Source organism: Phacochoerus africanus, chromosome 2, assembly GCF_016906955.1.
Source record: "Phacochoerus africanus isolate WHEZ1 chromosome 2, ROS_Pafr_v1, whole genome shotgun sequence".
Lineage (NCBI taxonomy): Eukaryota > Metazoa > Chordata > Mammalia > Artiodactyla > Suidae > Phacochoerus > Phacochoerus africanus.
The window spans coordinates 275,469,914-275,491,585 of NC_062545.1; the positions used below are offsets into that span (position 1 = coordinate 275,469,914).

General features: G+C 47.8%; 1 protein-coding gene across 4 annotated transcripts in view; it reads right to left on the reverse strand.

Moving 5' to 3' along the window:
- Positions 1–21,672, reverse strand: part of MED27 (mediator complex subunit 27) — a 204,257-nt gene that overhangs the window by 134,076 nt on the left and 48,509 nt on the right. For all 4 annotated transcript variants that reach the window (XM_047768756.1, XM_047768759.1, XM_047768757.1 and 1 more), the window contains exon 3: positions 4,053–4,183. In XM_047768756.1, the coding sequence (XP_047624712.1) occupies positions 4,053–4,183 (131 nt within the window). The remainder of the gene's footprint in view (positions 1–4,052; positions 4,184–21,672) is intronic.

Consider the following 21,672-nt stretch of genomic DNA (forward strand, 5'->3'; position numbering starts at 1 on the left):
CTTCCCTAGGATGCCCTGCTACTTGTTTCTCTACTTCTACTCAGAGCCAAAACTATATCTTGCTCATCTCCAAATCCCCAGCACAGGGCACAGAACCAGGCACTTGCAGGCCCCGAGTCACTGCTTGCTGAATAAATAAGTGAACGGAGCTCCCGGGCCCCGCCACCCTTCTCCTCGCTGGTGGCAGAGGTATCTCGAGAATTCGGATGCTCCTTCCTCCAGAAGGGACAGCCTTGTCCCCTCCCCTGAATGTCAGTCTGATTAGTGACTCATTTCTAACACAGAGAAGGGGGGGCACTGAAGCTACATGTCTTCTGAGGCTCGGCCATAAAAAGGCAAGAACCGCCTGGCCCGCTTGCTCCTCAGTCGCTTGCCCTGGAAGAAGTCCTCCCAGGTCCAGAGGGCACTCAAGCACCCGGTGGGGAGGAACTGCGGTCTCCCACCAACAGCCAGCACCAACTGGCCTGCCCCATGAGTGAGCCGCCTTGGAAATGACCTTCGAACCCAGGTCCAGCTGTCAGATGGCTGCGGTCCTGACTGCAGTGTTAGAAGAGAGTCTGAGCCAGAACCACCCGGCCAAGGCGATGCGTGGAAAGTGTGGGAGATCACGCTTATTGTTCAACCGCTACCTCTGGGGGCAGTTGTCTTGCAGCAGCAGATAACTAAGGGAGCAACCCTGCAGGATTCGGGTGTTGTTTTATAAGGGAGTTCAAGCGATTTCCTTAATGACAAAGTTAGTTTATGGACGTATCATGCTTACGGTAAAAATTTTGTAATAAGTAGTGTTCTACAGATACAACCACACAGTTGATTAATGTGCAAATTAAGATATTCTCCAGATCAAATTATACAGCCTTAAAAATCTAACAACTACATTTATTAGAAGTTGGGATGTGATACAGAACTGTTACAAGATACTTCTTTCTGAAGGTTGTTTTTTGTTTTTAAAAATTATATATTATGGCAGTTCCCTTCAGGGCCCAGTGGTTAACCAATCCAGTTAAGGATCCGTGAGGATGCAAGTTCGATCCCCAGCCTCGCTCAGCAGGTTAAGGATCCAGTGTTGTGTGAGCTGTGATGTAGGTCACAGACGCGGCTCAGATCCCTTGTTGCAGTGGCTGTGGCTGTGGCCGGCAGCTGTAGCTCTGATTCAGCCCCTAGCCTGGGAACCTCCATATGCCATGAGATCAGCCCTAAAAAGCAAAAAAAAAAAAAAGTATGTCTATAGATATGTATTACATACGCAGAGAAGAAAATCTAGAACAATATCCACCAAAACTTTAACAAAAACTTTCTCCGGGTGATAGTACTATTACTATTTTTTTCCTTTTCTTTTTGATACCTTTTTTTTCCCCAAAAAAATCTATGATATGTACATATTACTACTAGTGTCCTATTTTTTAGCTTAAAAAAAAAAGTATGCTCCAAGTAGGCCAGCACCTGTGTCTTACTGGTGGCACCATAGTAGGTGCTCAATAAAAGTGCGTGGAATGTCCTTTTTAGACACAGATTCTGCCTCCTGGACAGTCATTCTATAAAGGGATTCCAGGATAAGTGAGTCTAAAAAGCTCAATGATGTGAAAAGGCCGGAGTCAATTTTTACAGGAAAGAGGCTACTAAGTATAGGAAACCCTTTCAACGCTGAATTCTTAGGACAGAGTATCCTCTCTTCTCTTTGAAACTAAGCCTTTTGAGTGATTTATTATAAATTTATAATGACAGCTGTGAACACCTTTTTTCCCTTTGGCATGAGAACAGAGTCTGTTGATTGCCTTGGTGCTTAAAATAGTTTCTAAGTGTCCTCATAATAGCTTGTCACCTGTAAACAGGTTTCAAGCCAATGCAAATTAACAAATGGTGAGCAGATGGACTAAGAACTGACTTTTGTCAAGAGAGAGTCAGCAACAAACACTTTTGGCTCCAGTCTTGTGGGACTATTAGAAAGTCTTTCACTTCTTGCCAAACATCTTGCCTCAGCAGCCACTCCACGCAGGGAAGATGACAAGTTATAAGGCCCATTAGACTTCAGAGAGCCAAAAGTTGAGATGTGCAGAATCACCAAACCAACACATGAGAAGCATCAGGCAGGAGCACATTCTTTAAGAAGCTTTCTGCCAAACCGGGCAAACTCTGCCTTGCATCACTCAAAGAAGCCGTCCCTGTGATCTCTAAAAACTACGGCACCTGTGCATGCGGCAGATGAAAACTAGCTTGGCGGCTGGCTGCTTATGCCCATCCTGTCCTGGAAGCAAATGGTAATTGTGGGGAAAACCTGAAAAGCACAGAAATGGTGCGCTGAGGGTGTCCTCTGACGAGAGGACGGACGCCCAGAGCCATCCCCTGACATCTGCCCAGCCTCTCTGGCCCTGTTCCTCTGCATCCTCCAGGCCTCTTCCTAATGTCATCTCCTTGGATCCAGAGGCCCTCTTTGACCACCCATTTTAAGTGGTGCCCCTGCTCCCATTCCTTACCACCCTAGGTCTTCCCTTCCTAAGTACTCAGCACAGCCAGAAATTATTGCATTAATTTGTTAATTTGTTCAGGGTACCTGTTTTTGTCTTTTCAGTACACCGAAAGCTTCAGGAAGATGGGACCATATCTATCTTGCTCATGACTGTATCCCCAGAGCCTAGGACAGTGCCTGGCAGACAGTAGGTAGAATAATGTGCCAACCAAACAGAAAATAAATGAGATCTCAGGTAAAGGCAGATAACTGAGTCTCATCTGCAAACATGCCTTTGGCTTGGAAATTTTAAAATGTAGTTTGAACCTGAGGACGCAAAGGGAAAAGCATACAAGAGGAGGTGTGGCCTGGGCTGGGGAACGTGTTTAAAGGCCAGTCGATGGAGTTCCCGTCGTGGCGCAGTGGTTAACGAATCCGACTAGGAACCATGAGTTTGCGGGTTCGGTCCCTACCCTTGCTCGGTGGGTTAACGATCCGGCGTTGCCGTGAGCTGTGGTGTAGGTTGCAGACGCGGCTCGGATCCCACGTTGCTGTGGCTCTGGTGTAGGCCGGTGGCTACAGCTCCGATTCGACCCCTAGCCTGGGAACCTCCATATGCCGCAGGAGCGGCCCAAGAATTTGCAAAAATAAATAAATAAATAAATAAATAAAGGCCAGTCGAGCCCTTTGGGCCCACTGTCCTTTTCAGGGAAATGTGCATATGGACAGCGAAGTTACTGGCAAAGACTGGTGGGTTCAATTTCTGATTCCACAGCATCAAGTGAGCCTTGGCCCTCACCTACGGGGGCTTCTAGTAAAGAACAACCAACAGGTTGAACAACTGTGGCGTGTTCCACGGAACACGCCACAGCAACAGAAAAGAATAAGCAACCTCGATGACACTAACAGGTATTACACAGAGTGAAGAAAAAGTTGATAGAAAAGATTACGTATTGTGATTCCAGTTATATGAAGTTCAAGAGCAGGTAAAATTAATTGTTCAAAGAAGTCAGAATAGTGTTCGGCCTAGGGAGGGAGGCAGCACACGTCAGACTGGGAGCAGGAGAAGAACCCTCATGGGATTCTGGAAGGGGTGGCCACACGGCTTGATCTGGGTGGAGCTACACGGACGCAGACACGTGAAAAAATCTTCAAGCTGTACACTTTACAGTGTCGGTTACCTCTCCTATCGGGAAAAAGAAGATCACATATATCACCGTTTTTAAAAAGAACAAGTGAGGGAGTTCCCTGGTGGCCCAGCAGTTAAGGACCTGGCATTGCCACTGCTCTGGCCGGGTCACTGCTGTGGCATGGGTTGATTCCTGACCCAGGAACCTCCACTTGCTGAAAACAAACAAATCAAGGATTAACTATGAGTTGTCTTATATCCTGAGGTTGCACACAAACTACGTAAACTGTGAACTGCATTCTTACTGCTTCTTTTAAAATTTATGCAAAACAGGTTATCTACATGTTTGGTTTCTAATCTTAACAGATACCTTTGTGAAAGAAAGAAACGGTTTTGCAAAAATAACTTTCCATTAGCCAACAACCAGCACAGAGGAGCGTTCGCCCAAGACAAAAGTGCTTTTTCCAACCCATCACTCACTGAGGCGGCAAGACAAGGGTCGTGGGCTGAGCCTTTGGTCGACGTTTAGCGGATACTCCCATCTGGTTAGCAGAGCGTTTCAGTGACTGCTGATTCAAAAGGCCAGACGCCAGTCCTGCGTGGTACTGCAACTGCAGAGAAAAGCCAAACAACAGGGGAAGAAAACCACATTTGGTAAAAGCAGGACAAGGGGTAATAAGCCATCCATACTTGATATGTCTTGCCGGCTCAGAACCTTTTTAATAATTTCAAATACAGCTGCTAACATTTTGCTTCAAGGAATGTATTCGCAAGGAGATGATCAGACACACAGGAAAAGAAACTAGAATAAGGCTGTTCATCAGAGCAGCACAAAATGATAAAGAACTGGAAACAGTCTAAATGCCCAATGGTAACTGGGAAATTGGCTAAAAGGCATATAAAGAACTGTACAACATCATTTTGCTGCATTTAAAAAGCAAATGGCTTACCCGTAAACAGGGAGACACTTAAAAGCATGTTCTCAAAAATGTTAACAGTATGTTTCTAAGTAGTTGAATTGGGGTAATTTCTTTATTTTCCACTGCTAGTCATATATGCTTTATGTAAACGGTTTTAAGACCTAATGTCATTTTTAAAACAAGAGGAACCAGGAGTTCCCGTTGTGGCGCAGTGGTTAACAAATTCAACTAGGAACCATGAGGTTTCGGGTTCAATCCCTGGCCTTGCTCAGTGGGTTAAGGATCCGGCATTGCTGTGAGCGGTGGTGTAGGTCACAGACGCGGCTCGGATCCCGCGTTGCTGTGGCTCTGGCGTAGGCCAGAGCTCCGATTCGACTCCTAGCATGTGAACCTCCATATGCCGCGGGAGTGGCTCAAGAAAAGGCAAAAACACAAAATAAATAAATACAACGAGAGGATCCAGTGGGTTTTCTTGAAGACAAATTAGTTCTGGGAACTCTTACTACTGTCATGAACCGCTTATAATAAAAAACATATAACTCATAGTCCACTGCAGTAAACCAGGAGCGCAAGAGGCTAATCCTGAACAGACTGAAGCATACCTCTGGGCCACTGTCTCCAGGGGTAAAGACACAAGCATCAATTCTAAGCATTGGCACAGGAGTGTATCTTACAACAAGGCATATACAAGCGGACACAGGCTCAAGGCAGAGAGCCTGCTGGAGAAATTCACTCCACTCCACATCCTCGCAACTGAAACCATACCACGGGGGCGAAGACGCAGCAGACCGGATTGAGATGGGCTGAGAGCCAGCATCCTTTGCTTTGCTCTAGACAAACTGCTGAGCCTCGAGGTTACTTAGGACAGATCATCTTACTTCTCTAGACTTTGTTGGAAAAGAGGACTAATACTGCCTAATTCTAAATCACAGAGCACGTTTAAAAAATCCACTTTATCGAGTTATCATTTACATAAAATGAAATGCATGCATTTTAGGCGTACAGTTTGATGAGTCTTGATCACGTATACCTGTGATGCTGCCACCCCAACCACAACACAATTTCTATCACTGCAGAAAGTTCCCTCGTGCCCAGTGCAGTGAATCTCCCCCCTGCCCCCGACTCGATCGTTGGGAGCGTCTGATTTAAAACACAACTCATCATTCTCACTCTTGCCAAATGAAGCTTATATTCAATTTGACACGTGACAATGACTCCTATCTTCTTTTAAACTCCCGTAGTTCTGTATTTTAGAGCATAAGCGTTGTCATCAATCTCTATAATGAAATTAGCCTTGAAAGGTATCCTGATTTTGAACGGATGTAAATAAAACATTCAAATGTGAAAATGCCAAGCTAAGAATTTGGATTGAGACCATCTATAACACCCAGTATGTCTCTTCCTCCCTTCTCAAATCAAGCACAGTCTTTCAAACATTTCTTTAGAATTAACTGAATATACACAGGGTAATTCATTCTGAAGCTCTGAATCAATTTCTTTCCAAAATGCTCTTCCAAGGCATAGATTTCCTCTGCAGAGTCAGCTACATTACAGCTCATGGTCATGAAACCGGTGACCACCACATACAAGGCGCTGGGCCCTCGATGCAAAGGGTAATAGCGTTTTGAAAAGCCACTGGGCTGCACACAAATGACGAGTGAGAGAAAACAAAGCAACTGAAATGATCTGCTTCTTGAAAGTGGCTATAAAAACGAAGATATCCAGTGACCCAGTACGACTGAACCGTCTGTGTTCAGAGCATCCACGCTGCTTTCTCACGGGCTCTTGCTTTACTTGGTCGATTTGCTGTGGGAGCCCCATGGCTGCACGACACAAGACAAAGATATATCACATTCATAATAAAAACGGAGCTCTTCTCGGGGTGGGAAAGAGGGGCATAATTTGGCCCTAACAACTCATCTTAGACCAATGAATTTTGCTCAAATTTGTTTTTCTCCGACGGATTTCTTAAATGGGGAATCAATGGAAGCAAGGGACGGTGCAAGTTTGAAAGACAATGTTTCAAAGTGTCAGCTACTTGGGTTTCGATCTTCCCACCAGAATTTGCAATGAGAGCAATATGCGTGGGGCTTTACGGAATTAAAGGGAAAGACAGCTTGGCAGGGGTCCCCTCCTGGCTCAAGGAATCATCTCTCCTTTTGGCTCTCCTCCTTCTTCGTATCTTATTAGGGTCCATGCAAGCTCAGCCATTTCAGCCCTGCTGACTTTCTGAGCGGAAGAGTCCTGCTAACTATGCAGAGTGGCAGGGTGATTTTGCCCACCTGGCATCATTTTGCTCACTGGCTCAAGCAAACAAACGACCCCTCCCCCCCCAAATGGCAGAAAACGCATACTAGCTGCTGTCTGTCAAAGGATTCCTTCGAAACAGCTACCATCTTGGGTGCTCTCAAGGTACATGGCAGCTCTTCCAGGAAAGAGCGCATGGAGATGGAATGACTTCTCTTCCCCAAATACAAAACTGCTCTTGAAAGCTGACTCGCAGTGATTAGGCGACATTTGTTAATCATACGTATGTTTCCCAGTTTCCAGGAACACTGCTCCCACGGTCGAGCTCTATACGGGGCCCATTAAATATTTACCGACCATCTTCATAATGGGAAAAAAGGTCAAAGTTAATAAAACTGACAGGCAGCTCCTGTCCAATTGGATTTATACATTATTTAAGCACTAAACCCTCCATTCCATGAAGTATTTTTGGTCTAGATCTGAAAAGACTCCTGGAAAACATTCACTCAGTCAACGGTTCTAAAACAGCAGCAAGGCATTCAGAGCAAATCTACAAATTAACATTAAGAACATATCACTCCCCAAAATACTGCCGTAAGTTTTCAATTACAGGTTCTGTAATATTTTCTATAAAAATATATTTCAATAAACATAATTCGCTCCAAATGTCGGTGGCATGGAAAAAACTCTATTTCAGAAAAGCAACTTATCAAAGTTATAATGTGATTTTTTCTATCCAAGATCATTTCTCCACTAACCAGCAAGAATAAAACGAAAGAGGGAGAGAAATAAAACAGTCCACTCTTTTAACTCCCGCAGCTTGCAGCCGTGGGGAACGGGAGTGTTTATGTGGCCGGCTGGGGGGAGGGGCTCTTTATTTCCTGGTAAGTGGCCACTTGTGGTAGAAGCTATTTCCGTGTTCTCTGGATTTTGGGGACATTTCTCTCAGTTCCAATTTTGCTCTCTACTGATGGCAAACTTCTTTTCTATGACCGGGCTCGGGTTTTGCTGTCAGTTCTCAATCGAAGAAAGCCCTTCCTAATCAATTATGTCTGCTAATCACCTCTACGCCCGGGCTATTTTCAACAACTCCGAATGATCTAAGGGAAACACCCCTTCGAATCAGGAAAGGCTGGATGTAGAGGGTATGTCTCAAAGTGACGCTGTCCGAGGAACACCAAACATGCGAAAGCACGGAAATGGCAGCAGCGAGGTCCTGCGCGACTCCCAGGGCCTCGGCAACAAGCATCCTCTGGGAAGATGTTCTCCGGGACCCGCCGCTAACGAAGGAACTGTGTGATCCGACACATCTCACGCCCCGCCCTACAAAACGTGCACGAACCTGCTCTGAGGACTCACCTGGCTCTCGGGCGGGAGTCCTCTGGGTTTCTAAAGAAGTGACAGGGGTATCTGGCTTCACCACAAAGTGGTGAGGTAATGTCCCTACACGTTGATCCAAGAGCACACCTCCCCCCCCCACTGCCCCGCCTGGGGCTTTACTGCTTTTATTTGTGTTTGTAATTTGTTTTTATTTTTTAACTAAAGTGTAGGTGATTGACACTGCTGTGCCAATTTCTGCTGTACCGCAAGGTGACGTGGTCATACATGTATACACATTGTTTTTCTCATATTATCTTCCATCACGGTCTATCCCAGGAGACTAGATATAGTTCCCTGTGCTGTACAGCAGGACCCCATTACCAACCCATTCTAAATGGAACAGTTAGCATCTACTAATCCCCAAACCCCAGTCTATCCCACTCCCTCCCCCTTCGCAGCCACACGTCTGTTCTCTTATGTCTGTGAGTCTGTTTCTGTTTTGTAAATAGGTTCATTTTGCCTTTTTTTTTTGTCTTTTCTAGGGCCGCACCAGCAGCATATGGAGGTTCCCAGGCTAGGAGTTGAATCAGAGCTGTAGATGCCAGCCTACACCAGAGCCACAGCAACGCAGGATCCGAGCCGCATCTGTGACCTACACCACAGCTCACAGCAATGCCGGATCCTCAACCCACAGAGCAAGGCCAGGGATCGAACCCACAACCTCGTGGTTCCTAGTCAGATTTGTTAACCGCTGAGCCACGATGGGAACTCCAATTTTGCCATATTTTAGATTCCATGTAAAAGTGACATCACATGGTATTTGTCTTTCTCTTTCTGACTTGCTTCACTTAGTATGATAACCTCTAGCTGTATCCTTTACTTCTTTTAAAGAAGTCCAAACAATGGAGGCCCAAATCCAATTAGCTTTAGAACACTTTAAATTACACATAACAAAATATACTGGAAGCAAATGATATGAAAGGCAATGATTTAAAAAAAAAAAAAAAAAAAAGGACTCAAATGCAGAGCTTCTGACTGAAATCTTGGGTTCAGAAAATTAGACGAGCAATGATGCCCCACTAGTTCTATGTCTTGTTTCATGTTTTCCACGTTGCTCTGGAATATGTTTTGCAATGGACAAAAGTTTGAGAAGAAAACAAAAGGAAATTCATCATACTGATTACATTTAATATATGAATTAAGCCACTGGCATTCAGGAGCCCCCAGGTGGCTCAGTGGGGTCACTGCAGTGGCTTGGGTTGCTGCTGTGGTACAGGTTCAATCCCTAGCCCAGGAATTCCCACATGCTATAGGTGCAGCCAAAAACAAAGCAAACAAACAAAAAAACAAGCCAGTGGCGTACAATTAGGGCTAGAACTTAAAATATGAAGTGTGTGCGGACCCTGCTGGGATCCATGGTACAGCATCTATTCATAAGCAACATTATCCCACCCACACCATGTGGCCTGAATCCCACTTGAAGAAAACTGACATTCAAAAAAATCCCAAAATTTATAAGCCAGCTCAATCAAAGTTTGATTCTTTCCACTATGGAGACATATTTTATTTAAAGAGTCACCAAAGGCTTCTTTAAGGGCAGGGGCAAGTTTAAAAAAAAAACCAAAAAAGAGTTCTCCTAACCTTAAGGTATTTCACTTCAGTTTTAAAAATCACTTTACACACGCTCCTAAGAACACCAGGAAGACACATGGGTACTTGCAGTAACTAAACCCTCTGGATGAAGAATGAGATGGAACTAACTTCTAATAAATGCTGGCTGGTCTAGACCAGGGGCCCCTCAGGAGCAGAGGAGACCAAGAAGCAAGGGAGCCCCTCTTCTCCTGCAGCCCCTCTCAGGCAGCGTTCCTTCCACAAGGACAGAGCCCCTCTCTGTTTCCGGGACGTGGTACCCTCGTGTTTCCTGGCCACAAGGGAGCCATCTCTTGAGGACACAGACTTGTCACTGATGACGCTGTATGCGCTACCAGGTGCAAGGCAGCCCCCTGCGTACATGATGCTAATAAGTTCATCAGCTGATGGGTGGACTGGCAGAGCAGCGAAACGGCCACGGCCTGGCCTGGCCCGGCCCGGTAGCCAATCCAGAGAGCAGAACGACTCTCTATCAGATGGCCCTCTTAAGGCTGGTCTCTTACAAAGGTAAACACAGGGCTTTGCAGGTGACACTGTCATGACAGAGCCATGAAGGTACCCCTTTCCCCGCTTATTCTGGTTGCTAAAAAAAGAGACTGTGTCGGAACCCTCTGCAGGCTTGAGTTCGGGAAAAGGCATCCATGGGAACCACGCTCAGATCACTTCAAACCGCAGAATTCCAATGTCAGCGAGGCGTCTCAGAGAAGCCACCCCCTCCCACCCCACCCCACCTGACGGGAAAGGAGAGGCTGGCCTGAGAGAGAGGGCTGGCCCAAGGTCACCCACATCTGAGAGGGAGACGGCCCGCTGAGGGTTCCCCTTACGTATCTTTTTCCTGCGGTTTGAAGTGCGCTGCATCTTCCTCACTAGAGGACCTGGCCTATGTTATCTCTGCTTCGGCAACGAGAGGCGGTGACTCTAGAGGAGCTGGGCGGGTGGGGACGGAGCCTCGCTAGCACTGCTGGCTCCTGTCTGCTCCCTTCGCTCTGAGAAGGGAAAACGTGACCGAGGTGTCACCTTTTCCGCCTTCGACTGACTCCTCAAGTGAGGCGGGTGATGGGGGGAAGTTCTCAACGTCATCATTTTAAGGTTTTTAATCTCATTCAGCATTTAAAACCTTAGAGGAAAGACAGCAAGAAGCCACAGACACCTGGGTATTGCCAGAAGGCCTCAGCTCTAGACTCAGCAGTAACACATCTGACCTCCCCGGCAGCTGTGGTTCGGTTCTGCTGGGGCAACTGGGCTAGGGCTCCGTGGTTTTCACAAGGCACCCTACTGTCCAGGAGGCTCCGCCGGCGGAGTCTGTTCTGAGGTAGGTTCTCTTGGGGCATCTGCGGGCCACACCGCGACAGCAACCAGCAAGGGCGTTATCCCCGCAGTACCGCTCCTCCCGCAGGTCCCTGACCACAACGGCCAGAGCGGAAAACCCTTCCAAGAGGCAAGAGTGCACAGCAAGCTGACAGCCCCAATCTGGGACATGCGACACCTGGATCGATTCACACCACAAACACCTGGATCGAGCCGCACCCCAAAGGGCTGGCCTAAGTGTATGTGGCACTGGGAGGGGCGGAGGCAGATGTGAGATTCTCAAACTGCCACATTTCTCCTAAACCATTAAGCTTTCAACAAAAACCAATATTTGAGCAAAACTGGGGACGCTTCGTCACCGCTTTGAGCTGCAAAGACCTCTGCCCCTCATTACTGAAATGTGTTTTGTTTCCGCCTAATGAGAAAGAACCATGTATTACAATAAAGCTCTGTCTCTTCTTTTGAACATAACTCTCAGGAAAGAAATAAGCAAGGCTGCCTAGTATTGTCTGTGCCAAGAAAGCAGCTACAGAAAAATAACATAAATCTAACTGTTTTACTTTGGGTTTTAGCTAAGTATTAGATAATGATATTAGCTTCCTTTCTCCTTTTATCTCCTAATGCGTCTTTCAAATAGCCTATATTAAAAGAAAGAGAGAAAGAAAGGAAAACAACCGTAGATTTGAGCTTTTACGGGTAAATGATCTTTTTTACTTGGGCAAAACAGCATCAGTAAACCAGAAGCCGCCCATTTATTTGCCTATTTGTTCTCTACTGGGAAGCTGGCTTTCAGGCCTTTCAATTACCATGAAAGCAGGACACCAAATCGGGGCTGTGCTTCTGCACAACTGTGGCATCATTTACATGCTAAATGCCATTTGGGTTTCTTTTTTCCTACATATGAATCCTCAAATGTCCAAACTTCAAAACTGCAAAGAAGCAAACAAGACAGAAAGCAGCCTCTTTCTTTCTTCAATCTCTGTAATGTTTAGGGTTGTCTGGAATAGTTCCAGAACTCACACCTTTATTAATAGGCCTTTCTCCACAACTGCTCCTGTTTACACTACAGCTGTACGGACATTCTCATACTTCAAAGACGCCAATCAGCTGGAAGAGTTATCACTCGTACATCTAAACAGACTCACTAAAAAGTAAACTGTGAATATGGCTAAAAATGGAGGAAACAACCATCCCAGGAACTATTTGCAAAGGGAGAGAGAAAGCAGACAAAAGAAAGCACAAAATGGAAAGCCGAGCCACAAACACTAAAAGACGGACAAGGCCGCACAAGAATTGCTGTTTCCCCACGTCCTGGGAACCACCGAGCCTTCCACACTAGGCCCTCAACCTGCTTACCCCGCATGGTCCCAGACAGCAATGCACAAGGTCAAAAAGCAAGAACATGGTGGAGGGTCCCTTGGCCACAAGATGCAGGCAGGAAGTACAAATAGAATCAAGGCAAAATCTCACAAAGCACTAATGACAGCATCCTAACAGATTATTAAAGGACGGTGACAGTGAGAACATGCCCTCTGAAGAGGGACGCGTGGCAGCAGTGCTCGCCCACGTTCCTGTTAGAGGGGCAGTCCATGTCTGATGGGCCACCGTGCTTGTCTCCACCTAAGCTTGAGCCGCCCCAGAGCAATCGCCCATTTACTACGCCAAAGCCAACAAAACCAAAATGCGTACCTGACCTTTCTCTGTAAGTGACCAAAGACGGAAACAGCGGGGAAGAATGGCCCATCCTGGAATTAGCTTCATATTACTTCCACTCATATTTCTTTTTTTTTTTTTTTTTTTACTGTATAACTAACGCCTGGATTAAAAGTCTAAAACGGAAGGCTAGAATTATGTCTAAGGTCCCGGCTAACACTGAAATTCTAGGATGTTATATTTCTCTATGAAAATACAGTCTGAACTGCACCTGTGAAATTTAAATATACTACGAAATGCACACATTTTCTTAGTCACCAAAAGACTCCACTGAAGCAGCTCACTGAGTGAGCTGAAAGGGCTCGTTGTGACGTCTGAGGCCTGGAGGTGCTGAAATCCAGTGTGAAGCTAGAGCTCCAGCAGCACCACATGCTGACAGACAGACGGTGCTTGGTTATTCTTCCCAAACGCTCCCGGGCGAGGCCTGGGGGAAGGACTGAACGGTCCCTTGTCATAGGTATGTCCCTGGGTATTTCTTTTTAGTTTTTCCACTGAAAGGAAACAGAGGTTTTTCTACTGAGAAATGAGTAGAATGAAAGCCTCTAGACTCAATTCTTGACACTGCATTCTAGGCATTACTCATGCATCACTGAAAAGATTTTAGTCAAGAAACCAATAAACATCATTTTTTTAAAAAAGTACCAATCTGGTAAATTCACAGTTATGATTAGATTATTATACACTCCTTTTACAAGTAGCAGAAGTGATTCCTATGCGGCTCACAGTCAGTCAGTGGAGATTCAGTTGGACAGTTTAACTCTTCTTTCTTCCACTGTCGCACCAATTCTGCTCTAGCATCATCTGCATCTCCATGCAAAGTAGCCCCATCAGCTTCCTCTGCTTCCTTCCAGAAACCAGTCATCAGTGGGGAGGCACCAGCTCCACATGAGGGATCGGATCAGCCTCACGCCGGCCCACACACTGGGAAATGAAGTCAAGAGGCAGGGAAACGGGAAAGGGAACAGAGCAAACTCAGGGAAGAGGAGGGGGAAACAGAACCATGTGCTCACGTGCTTTGAAAGATACAGAACTATGACGTCAGACAAGCTGAAAATAACAGGAGTAAAAGCAGAGGACAGCTGCTTAGTTCCGGGGCCTGTGGGAGCAGGAATCAGGAAAGAGAAGAAAACATTCAGGAAAACACATTTTTCACTGGTCACTGTTAACAAGCGCCCTTCCCCTTGGGGAACAGGAGGACTAAGGCCTGGTGGCTCAGGTCCGCTGGGGCGCAGCAAGTCCAGAGAGACAAGTGCTTGCCTTCGTGCTTCAGAGCAAAGGCAGTGTGGTCTACTGGGCACGCTGAGTTCAAGCTCAGCCAGCCCCGGGTTCAAGCCTCGGCGCTAGCACAAGTGCCTCGACATGTCTCGGTGTTTCTCTTCCCCCCTGAGCCCAAGGCGGGGAAAAGAGGTGTCCTCTCATTGACGGAGCACACTCCCTAAGACAAACTTTAAAAGCACCTTTTCCTTATGTCACAACAACCCCAAGGAGAGAGGGGGCGCAGGCTCCTTTCACAGATGAGGAAACGCAAGGTCGGTCACACGGGTCAAGTGACAGGACGTAAGCACAGGGCCCAGAGCACCGAGAAGAGAGTAGGTCTCGTGACAATGAGATGTGACCACGCCCCCAAACTCACCTCTTCCAACACCAGGAATGACTGAATTTTCACCAAACTGATTAAAACTATCACAGTATTTATTAATCAATTACTGTCACCCTAAACATGTCAGATAATAGACGGGGAAGTATAACGGAGAAAAGGAAAAACGCACCCACTGGGCGTGCAAATACTCCATCTCAGTCCCTGCACAAGCGACGAAGAGAATCCACCGCACTGATGATGCCCCTCGGCCAACCCGGAGGGAAACTCTCCCTAACGTCCAGGCCAGCGTGGGGGCCGTGGAAACAGTGTGAGCCCTCCACGCGCAGGGCGACCCAGAGGACCAGGTGAGACGCTCCGCAAGGTAGGCCGCGGAGATCGTACTTTCAACCTACAGGCAACCGAACCGCCCGGTACGGTGGCTCAACCTTGACCCGTTAAACAAGCACGTTACAGAGGATTTCTCATGCAGCGAACAGAGCTCTCAGCCCCGGAAGATCCAAGTCTCTCTCCAGACTCCCAGAGTACAGTGGTCCCTAGAATCCCTGGGGACCGGTCCCAGGACATGCCGTGGACACCAAAGTCTGCAGATGCTCAAGTCCTCATATGAATGGTGCAGTAATTTGCATATAACCTTCACACATCCTCCCATATACTTTAAGCCACCTCTAGATTACTTACAACTGCTTGATGCAATGTAAATGCTATGTAAATAGTTGCCAGTGAGTGGCAAACCCACGTACAGCTTTTTGGAACTTTCTGGAGTTGGCTGAATCTGAGAATGCAGAACCCAGGGATACAGAGGGCCGACTGTACTTGTTTCCTTCTCTGCTGAAGGTTTTCTGCTTGGTTGGAGTCTGACTGTGACACACAGGAAGTATGAGAAAAGGCAAAGCAGGCATCGATGGAGGACTTTCCTGGCATAAGCACAGGGCTGTGATTTTTTTTCTTCTGGAACAAAAAAAGGCATAAGTCATGCATACAATGGGTATGTTTTTGGTTTAAAATGAACCACAGGTCAGAAAGATGTTTCTACTGATTAACGTGGCAGAGGCATGACCTCTACTGATCTTCGTCTAATTCAGAGAACGGGGCTGCAGCCAACTCTCCGGATACAACCAGCCAGAGGCCGTCTACTTAAGCACCTGTGTGAGCCTGGGTGCGTCACCCGACCTTCCGAAGCCTCAGTGCTCTTCTGTCACCGGGGATGACACTGCCACTCGACCCCACCTGATTACCCCAGATCTGGGGCTTCGCAGAGCGAAACCACAGGCGGGTGCTCACAGTTGGTGGAGATGAAGAATGTGAAAGTGCTGCGCAAAGTAACTGGCACAAAATACACGGGCAGGAAACGTTAACTGTGATCACCACCAGGCTGAGGCTGCGCCGCCACTAGCAATGACGGGACTGCGGGTGAGGGCGCCTGAGCCAGCAGCTACAGGCTCTTTCCTTTGATGAAAAGTCCTTAGAGGAGACGGGCCCGTGAAAACCGGGCCTGCTTCTGCGTGGAGCTGGGTGAGCAAAGGGCACGGGATGGCAGGACCGTAAGAGGGCCGAGCCCCCGCTATGAAAAGGGCTGCTCTAGTTTAGGATGGCCGGCGGCCCTACTCGGACTTTCCAAGTTCTGCTGAGTCAGGCAACCAGCATGGGGGGATCAGCAGCAGGCAGCCGGGAATGTCCAAGAAGGAAGAGTCACGATGACGACACGTCTGTCACCCACCGCATCTGTCCAGAGAAGATCCCAGATGTGGCAAGTAGCCTCTTTCAGGACTAGAGATGAAAACAAGAGGAGGCACCCGGTGCCACATCCAACGATGCCCTTTGTAACCCAATACCCAAATAAAAGCACTGCCTGAAGAGCGGAAGCCTGTCCCCGCCAGGCCGGGAGCCCTTCTGCAGCCCCGTCACGTCAGGGGGCTGACCCTCCAGAGCACAGCAAGGCTGTCTGCGTGTCTGCCTTTACCCTCTTTCTCGCCTGCACTCCAGAGAAGGCCGGACGGCCGCGTACCACTTGGCAAGCCTCACGGGCCTAGCAGAGGGGCCTGCGTGGAGGTGAGAAAGGTCTGCCGAGAACGGGGCGGCTTGATGGATGCAGAGCATGGGGCTAGACGCAGGCGGACGTGGAGAGAAATGCTCTCTGCTTTTAGAGGATCAAGAGCTGCCTGGAAGGCGAGCTCCCCATGCAGCTAAGAGCTCCCCAGAGCTCCCCAGTCTTTACTGCTAGATGCCCAGTGTCTAGAACGATGCTTGACATGACAATAAAAACAACGTTAGCCAGGGTGAACTAGGTGTTATTCTGATGGGTTTAATTCAATTAATCTATACCACCACCCTAGGAAGGAGGTACTATTATTTCTCTTTCACGGATGAGGACACCGAGGCACACAGAGTAAGTGGCTGGGCCAAGGTCATGGAGCCAATAAGGGGCAGGGGCAGGCTTGGAATCTGGACAGCCTGGCCCCAAAGTCCCCACTCTGCAACCACGACATGACATGGCTTCTCCAGAACCTGGCATGTTTTCAGTTAAGCACTTTTTTTTTTTTTTTTTGGCCACCCCTGTACCATGAGGAAGTTCCCAGGCCAGGGATCAAACGCGTGCCATAGCAGTGACCTGAGCTGCAGCAGTGACAATGCTAGATCCTTAACCAGCTGAGCCACCAGGGAACTCTGTCAGGAAGCACTGTAAATTTTATTTTTATTTCCTTTTCACCTTTTGTTTCCTAAACTCTTGTGTGAAGGTATTTTGTAAATAACTGAACAGATGACTACGTAACTAGCAGGGACGGCAAGAGCTGACCTGAACTAAACGTGAGAGAAGAGCAGGGACTGGACCCTGACCTGCCTTCACACAGAAGGTCCCCACAAAGTGTGAGGCTGATGAGCTCTGCTACTCCCGACTCCCCAGCTCGGCCTTCTCACAGGGCAACAGGCAGTCATTAAGAAAGGCCTGCTTTGTCAGGCTCCCTGAGAGGTGGCGGCATCAGCCAGGCCCCTCAGAAAACGGGGACAAGCCCGTGCCACTCAGTGAACAGTTCCGACGGCCGTTCTGCCTCCTGTGCACCTGCTACCCCCCTCTAAATGCTCTCTTCCAAGCGCCCCCGACTCCCCCTTGCTCCCTTCCCCGCCCCTGCCTCCTGCTGTGTGAGTGCACAGATCTGCACACACCACCTCTTCACCCCGTTAGTACTTTCTGGCTTCTCACACCTGAGAAATAGAGGATGCACAAGAAGCTGGTGTTACCGAGCCACGTTTTTTTTTTTTTTTGGTTTGTTTGTTTGTTTGTTTGCAACATAAAAATTGTATATAAAAAGTTTTGAAAGCCAAAAGCTTTCTCATCAAAATAGGTGCCAAAACTCCTGTGGCAGCAAAAACTGACATGAACTGATGGGAGTCTATTTAAATCTTCATTTGTCTCACTTAGTGTGAATAATCAAGCGCTTTGCTACACAACATTTGCCTAGAGGGTACTGCCCCAGACCGTGCTGGAGAAACTCGGGGTATGTGAACCATACCACCTTTCAAGGATCCAAAATATTCGAAATCCAAACCCAGTCAGACCTGCAAGCTCTGGATAAGGAGCGGGACTGCTTGGACTTCTTGTCCTACCGGCCTCAACCGCAGCCAGGGCTCTCCATCAGGCTGGCGTGTCTACCCTCATGCCAGCAGTGAGCCCAAATGCCCAGTGAACACAAACCGGTACTGTGTCCCGTCTGTGTGTTTCTCTGTTCAGCTCATGCTTCCCTCCCTCTGCTGGCCCTGCCAAACACACACACTGGAAGCAAACCTCCGTTAGAACCCAGACCAGCTCTCCTCATCGCTAGCATGGCTCCAACACCCAAACGGTGTCTGGCAGAGAGCTGTGGCTCCGTAAGTACTCGAATGAACAAATAAATAAGAAAACACTCAGAGGAGGCACGGAGGCATCGCAGGGACTGTGCACAGCCAGCCCCATACTCCCGGCCTACGCAAATGAAAAATCCATACAACTCCCAAGCAGTATGGATCTGTTTACACCCTCTGTGGACTTGATTTCGTAGACAGTGGGGAGGGGTGCCACTGAGGCTATGAAGCAGAAGAGCCGTACAATCAAAGGACCCTACAGCCTGCAAGTCGTTTTTCAAAACCTCCCGAGATCACCCGCACCAGAATCGCCTATAGAGTGTCCACCAGAAATGCAGACTCCAGGCCCCACTTTCAATCTGCTGGATCAGAATTTCTACAAGGGGGCCCAGGGATAAACCCTGTAAGAGGCCACCCAGGCAGCTCTTGGATACATTAAAACCTGAAGATACGCAGAGCACAATCTCAGGAATATTTGTTGATACATGGATTGATGAAGAAGTCCAGCCCCTACCTGGAACCCACCAAGAATATGCTCCGGGCAAGCCACAGCTAGCGAATGGAAGGACACTACTGTTTGGGCCACCACATGGATTTAGGGTTGAAACATGGAGGCAAGATGCTTCCAACATTGAGAAGCTCCCGCCTTTCCAACTCCTATTAAAAATCTGACTGTTCCACGCGTATCTTGTGGAAGAGTGGTGGAGAAAGCAAGACAGGGGCAAGCAGAGTGAAGGGCTTTTGGCATTCGGACAGCCTGCTCTAGCCCTAAACACTTGATTAAGCACATACAAAACCAGCACCGCAAGAGTCTTCAAATAGTTAAATTTTCAATCCTTATAAAAAAGAAAATCCATCAGATGTGATTGATAAGTGTACTTTTTAAAACTAAGAGTAAAAAAGTGAAGATTGGCAACATTTTTCGCCATATAATTTGCTTTCTTTGCCTTTTTCCACAGCACTGCACATAAATCAAAGAAATGGTAAAGAGGCCCATATATCACCAACTGGCATTTCAAAACTATTTACCAAGTCTTTAACAGACACAGGTCAGAGTATGGAAAACCATGACCAAGGCGGCAGAAATTAAAGGGAGAAAATTAACTCAAACACTGACAGAAAGTTGATGAGGTTTACAAGTAACTTTCCAACGAGCAAATTATGATATTTAATAAGAACAGCCTTGGTGAGGCAGAGTTAGAAAAGCTGGAGGGGGATGGGAAGGAAGAGAAGCCAAGAGAATTTTCCGAACAAGAGGAATGTATATTTGAACAAGCTGCCTTTCTATGATTAAGCACAGAAATCTGGGAACAAGGCAGGGAAATGATGTTTAATAAGGTATGAGACAGGCTTGTGAGCTGCATTCTGCATCACCCTTGCAAAAACAGGGCGGGGGAGGCCGGAAGCATGCAGGCAAGCAAGCATGTGTGAACTGCGGCTAAAGGTGGGCGCGGAGGTCAGGAAAGGTGGATTTAAATGGGCTCGATTTCCTAGCCGGGAAATGCAAGGACCCCTCAAAGGCAGCAGCATGCTAAAACGGGTGGCTTACGCCCTCATCTTCAAGGACAGGGAGAGGTGTAAACGGCTTTCCCTGTCTGCCTTCATCAGCTCAGTTTACTCTAACGAAACACCGCAGGCCGGTGGCTGGATCAACAGACACCTGCTCCTCATCCTCCCGAGGCTGGGAAGTCCAAGAGCCAGGGGCCAGCAGACCTGGCTCTTGCTGAGGGCCAGCCTTCCAGCCTGTGCACTGCCACCACGGCACTGTGTGCTCAGAGATCTGCTCTTTGCGTGCACACAGAGGGAGAGGGCTCTGGACCCTCTTCCTCTTCTTCTAAGGATACCTGACCCCATCACGGGGGTTCTGCTCTCATGACCGCATCCAACATCATCACCAGAGGCCCCACCTCCTAACACAGTCACACTGAGGTAACATTAGAGCTTCAACATACGACATTTGGGGGATACCAACATTCGGTCCCTAACATGGTCCATCTGTTCAAGCTGGCGCAGGCCTGGCGAGCGCCTGATCAGACATCCCACTGTTACTCCAAGAAGCAGGCTGTGTGCACTGGCACCAGAGCCAGACTTGAGTCTTGGGGACGGCCTCCCTCCACCCCCTCACTAGAGCACTGCTGGCCCTCCCCTGGCCCAGCACAAGGGTAGTGGCTCTAATTTTAATGGAGTCACTGCTTCTTTGAAAAGCTCAGCTTTTAACACTGCCATCACCCACCATGCACTCTCGCCCTTAACATACACTCCAGAAAAGCTAACTGCTGAGAGCCAAAAGAGGAAGAGAGCTCTACTGAGAAAGAGGTTTTAAAACCAGCTTCTAGGTAAAAGAGGGGGAAAAGGTCAGTCTCTTCTTCTCAAGAACGCAGTGTTTCATCATCTCTCTTTGCTGCTACACAATGAAATATTAGCATCAGACAGATCCTGTTAGAAAGCATACCAGGGACCCAGAGACATTTTACTCTACTTCACGTCAGCAACGTCCAAGGGTCTGCACAAGTTTCTCAGAATTATGCAATGAAAAAAGAGACCTTGCATGGAAAATATAAGCCCGTTACAGCAAAATGTGCTTTTTAAAACACTAAGATGCTAGAAACCTATGTGTACTAGAAAGAAAACAAGAGCCAGAGTCTGCTTGCTGCACATGGCAGAAACGGCCATGTTCCCGGCATTCTCTCCCGAAACCACTAGAACGAGAGCAAATCCAGGGTATAAGCCCCAAGGATAAAGAGATGGGGGGGGGGGATGATAAGAAATGATGATAAATTAATTTTAATTCTAACGCTCAATTTTAGAAGCGAGGAAGCAAGTGAAATAGCATTACCTCGGCGGAGAGCAGAACTCTGGAGCTCAGCCTGGCTGGTGGGAGGGATCGGGGAGGACAGGGTAGGGAGGCCTGTGAAAGGCAAAGTGTACGGAACTGCAGGGTCTCCAGAGGGTGAGGAAGGGGAGGCACCCGTGCGGTGGAAAGCCAGACGTGGGGCAGGAATTAAAAAAAGGTGGAGTGGCCAGGCCTTTTTTTCAACAAAGGTCCCTACTGCCATCAGAAGTCAAGACGGGCTGACCTAAGGGACAAGTGAAAACCGGGGGACAAATCTGCACTCCAAAGGGCGAGACGGCCTCCCGCCCCAGCCTGCACAAAAAGAAACAACAGTCGTAGCACACTATCCGGCTCGGCTGTGAACACTTCACAGTCCTGACAGTATAAACACGGAGTATCAATTAAAGTAAACCAACAGGGAGCCGGTGGGACATGAGGGTTCGATCTTTCTCTTCCACAGTGGAGTCAACAGAGAACACCTAAAACGGCAGTCTAAGCAAGCTGGTTAGAAACGTGCAGGCAGGTGTCCAAAGAAACAACCACAAGAGCCTAAAGGAGTTCCCTCCAGAGAGGGGCATGTGCAACAACCAGACAAAGGACCAACGCCTCTGTCATAAACCTGGTAGGGTCACTTATTTGCCTCTTTGTATTCCTTTGATGACAGTAAGAATT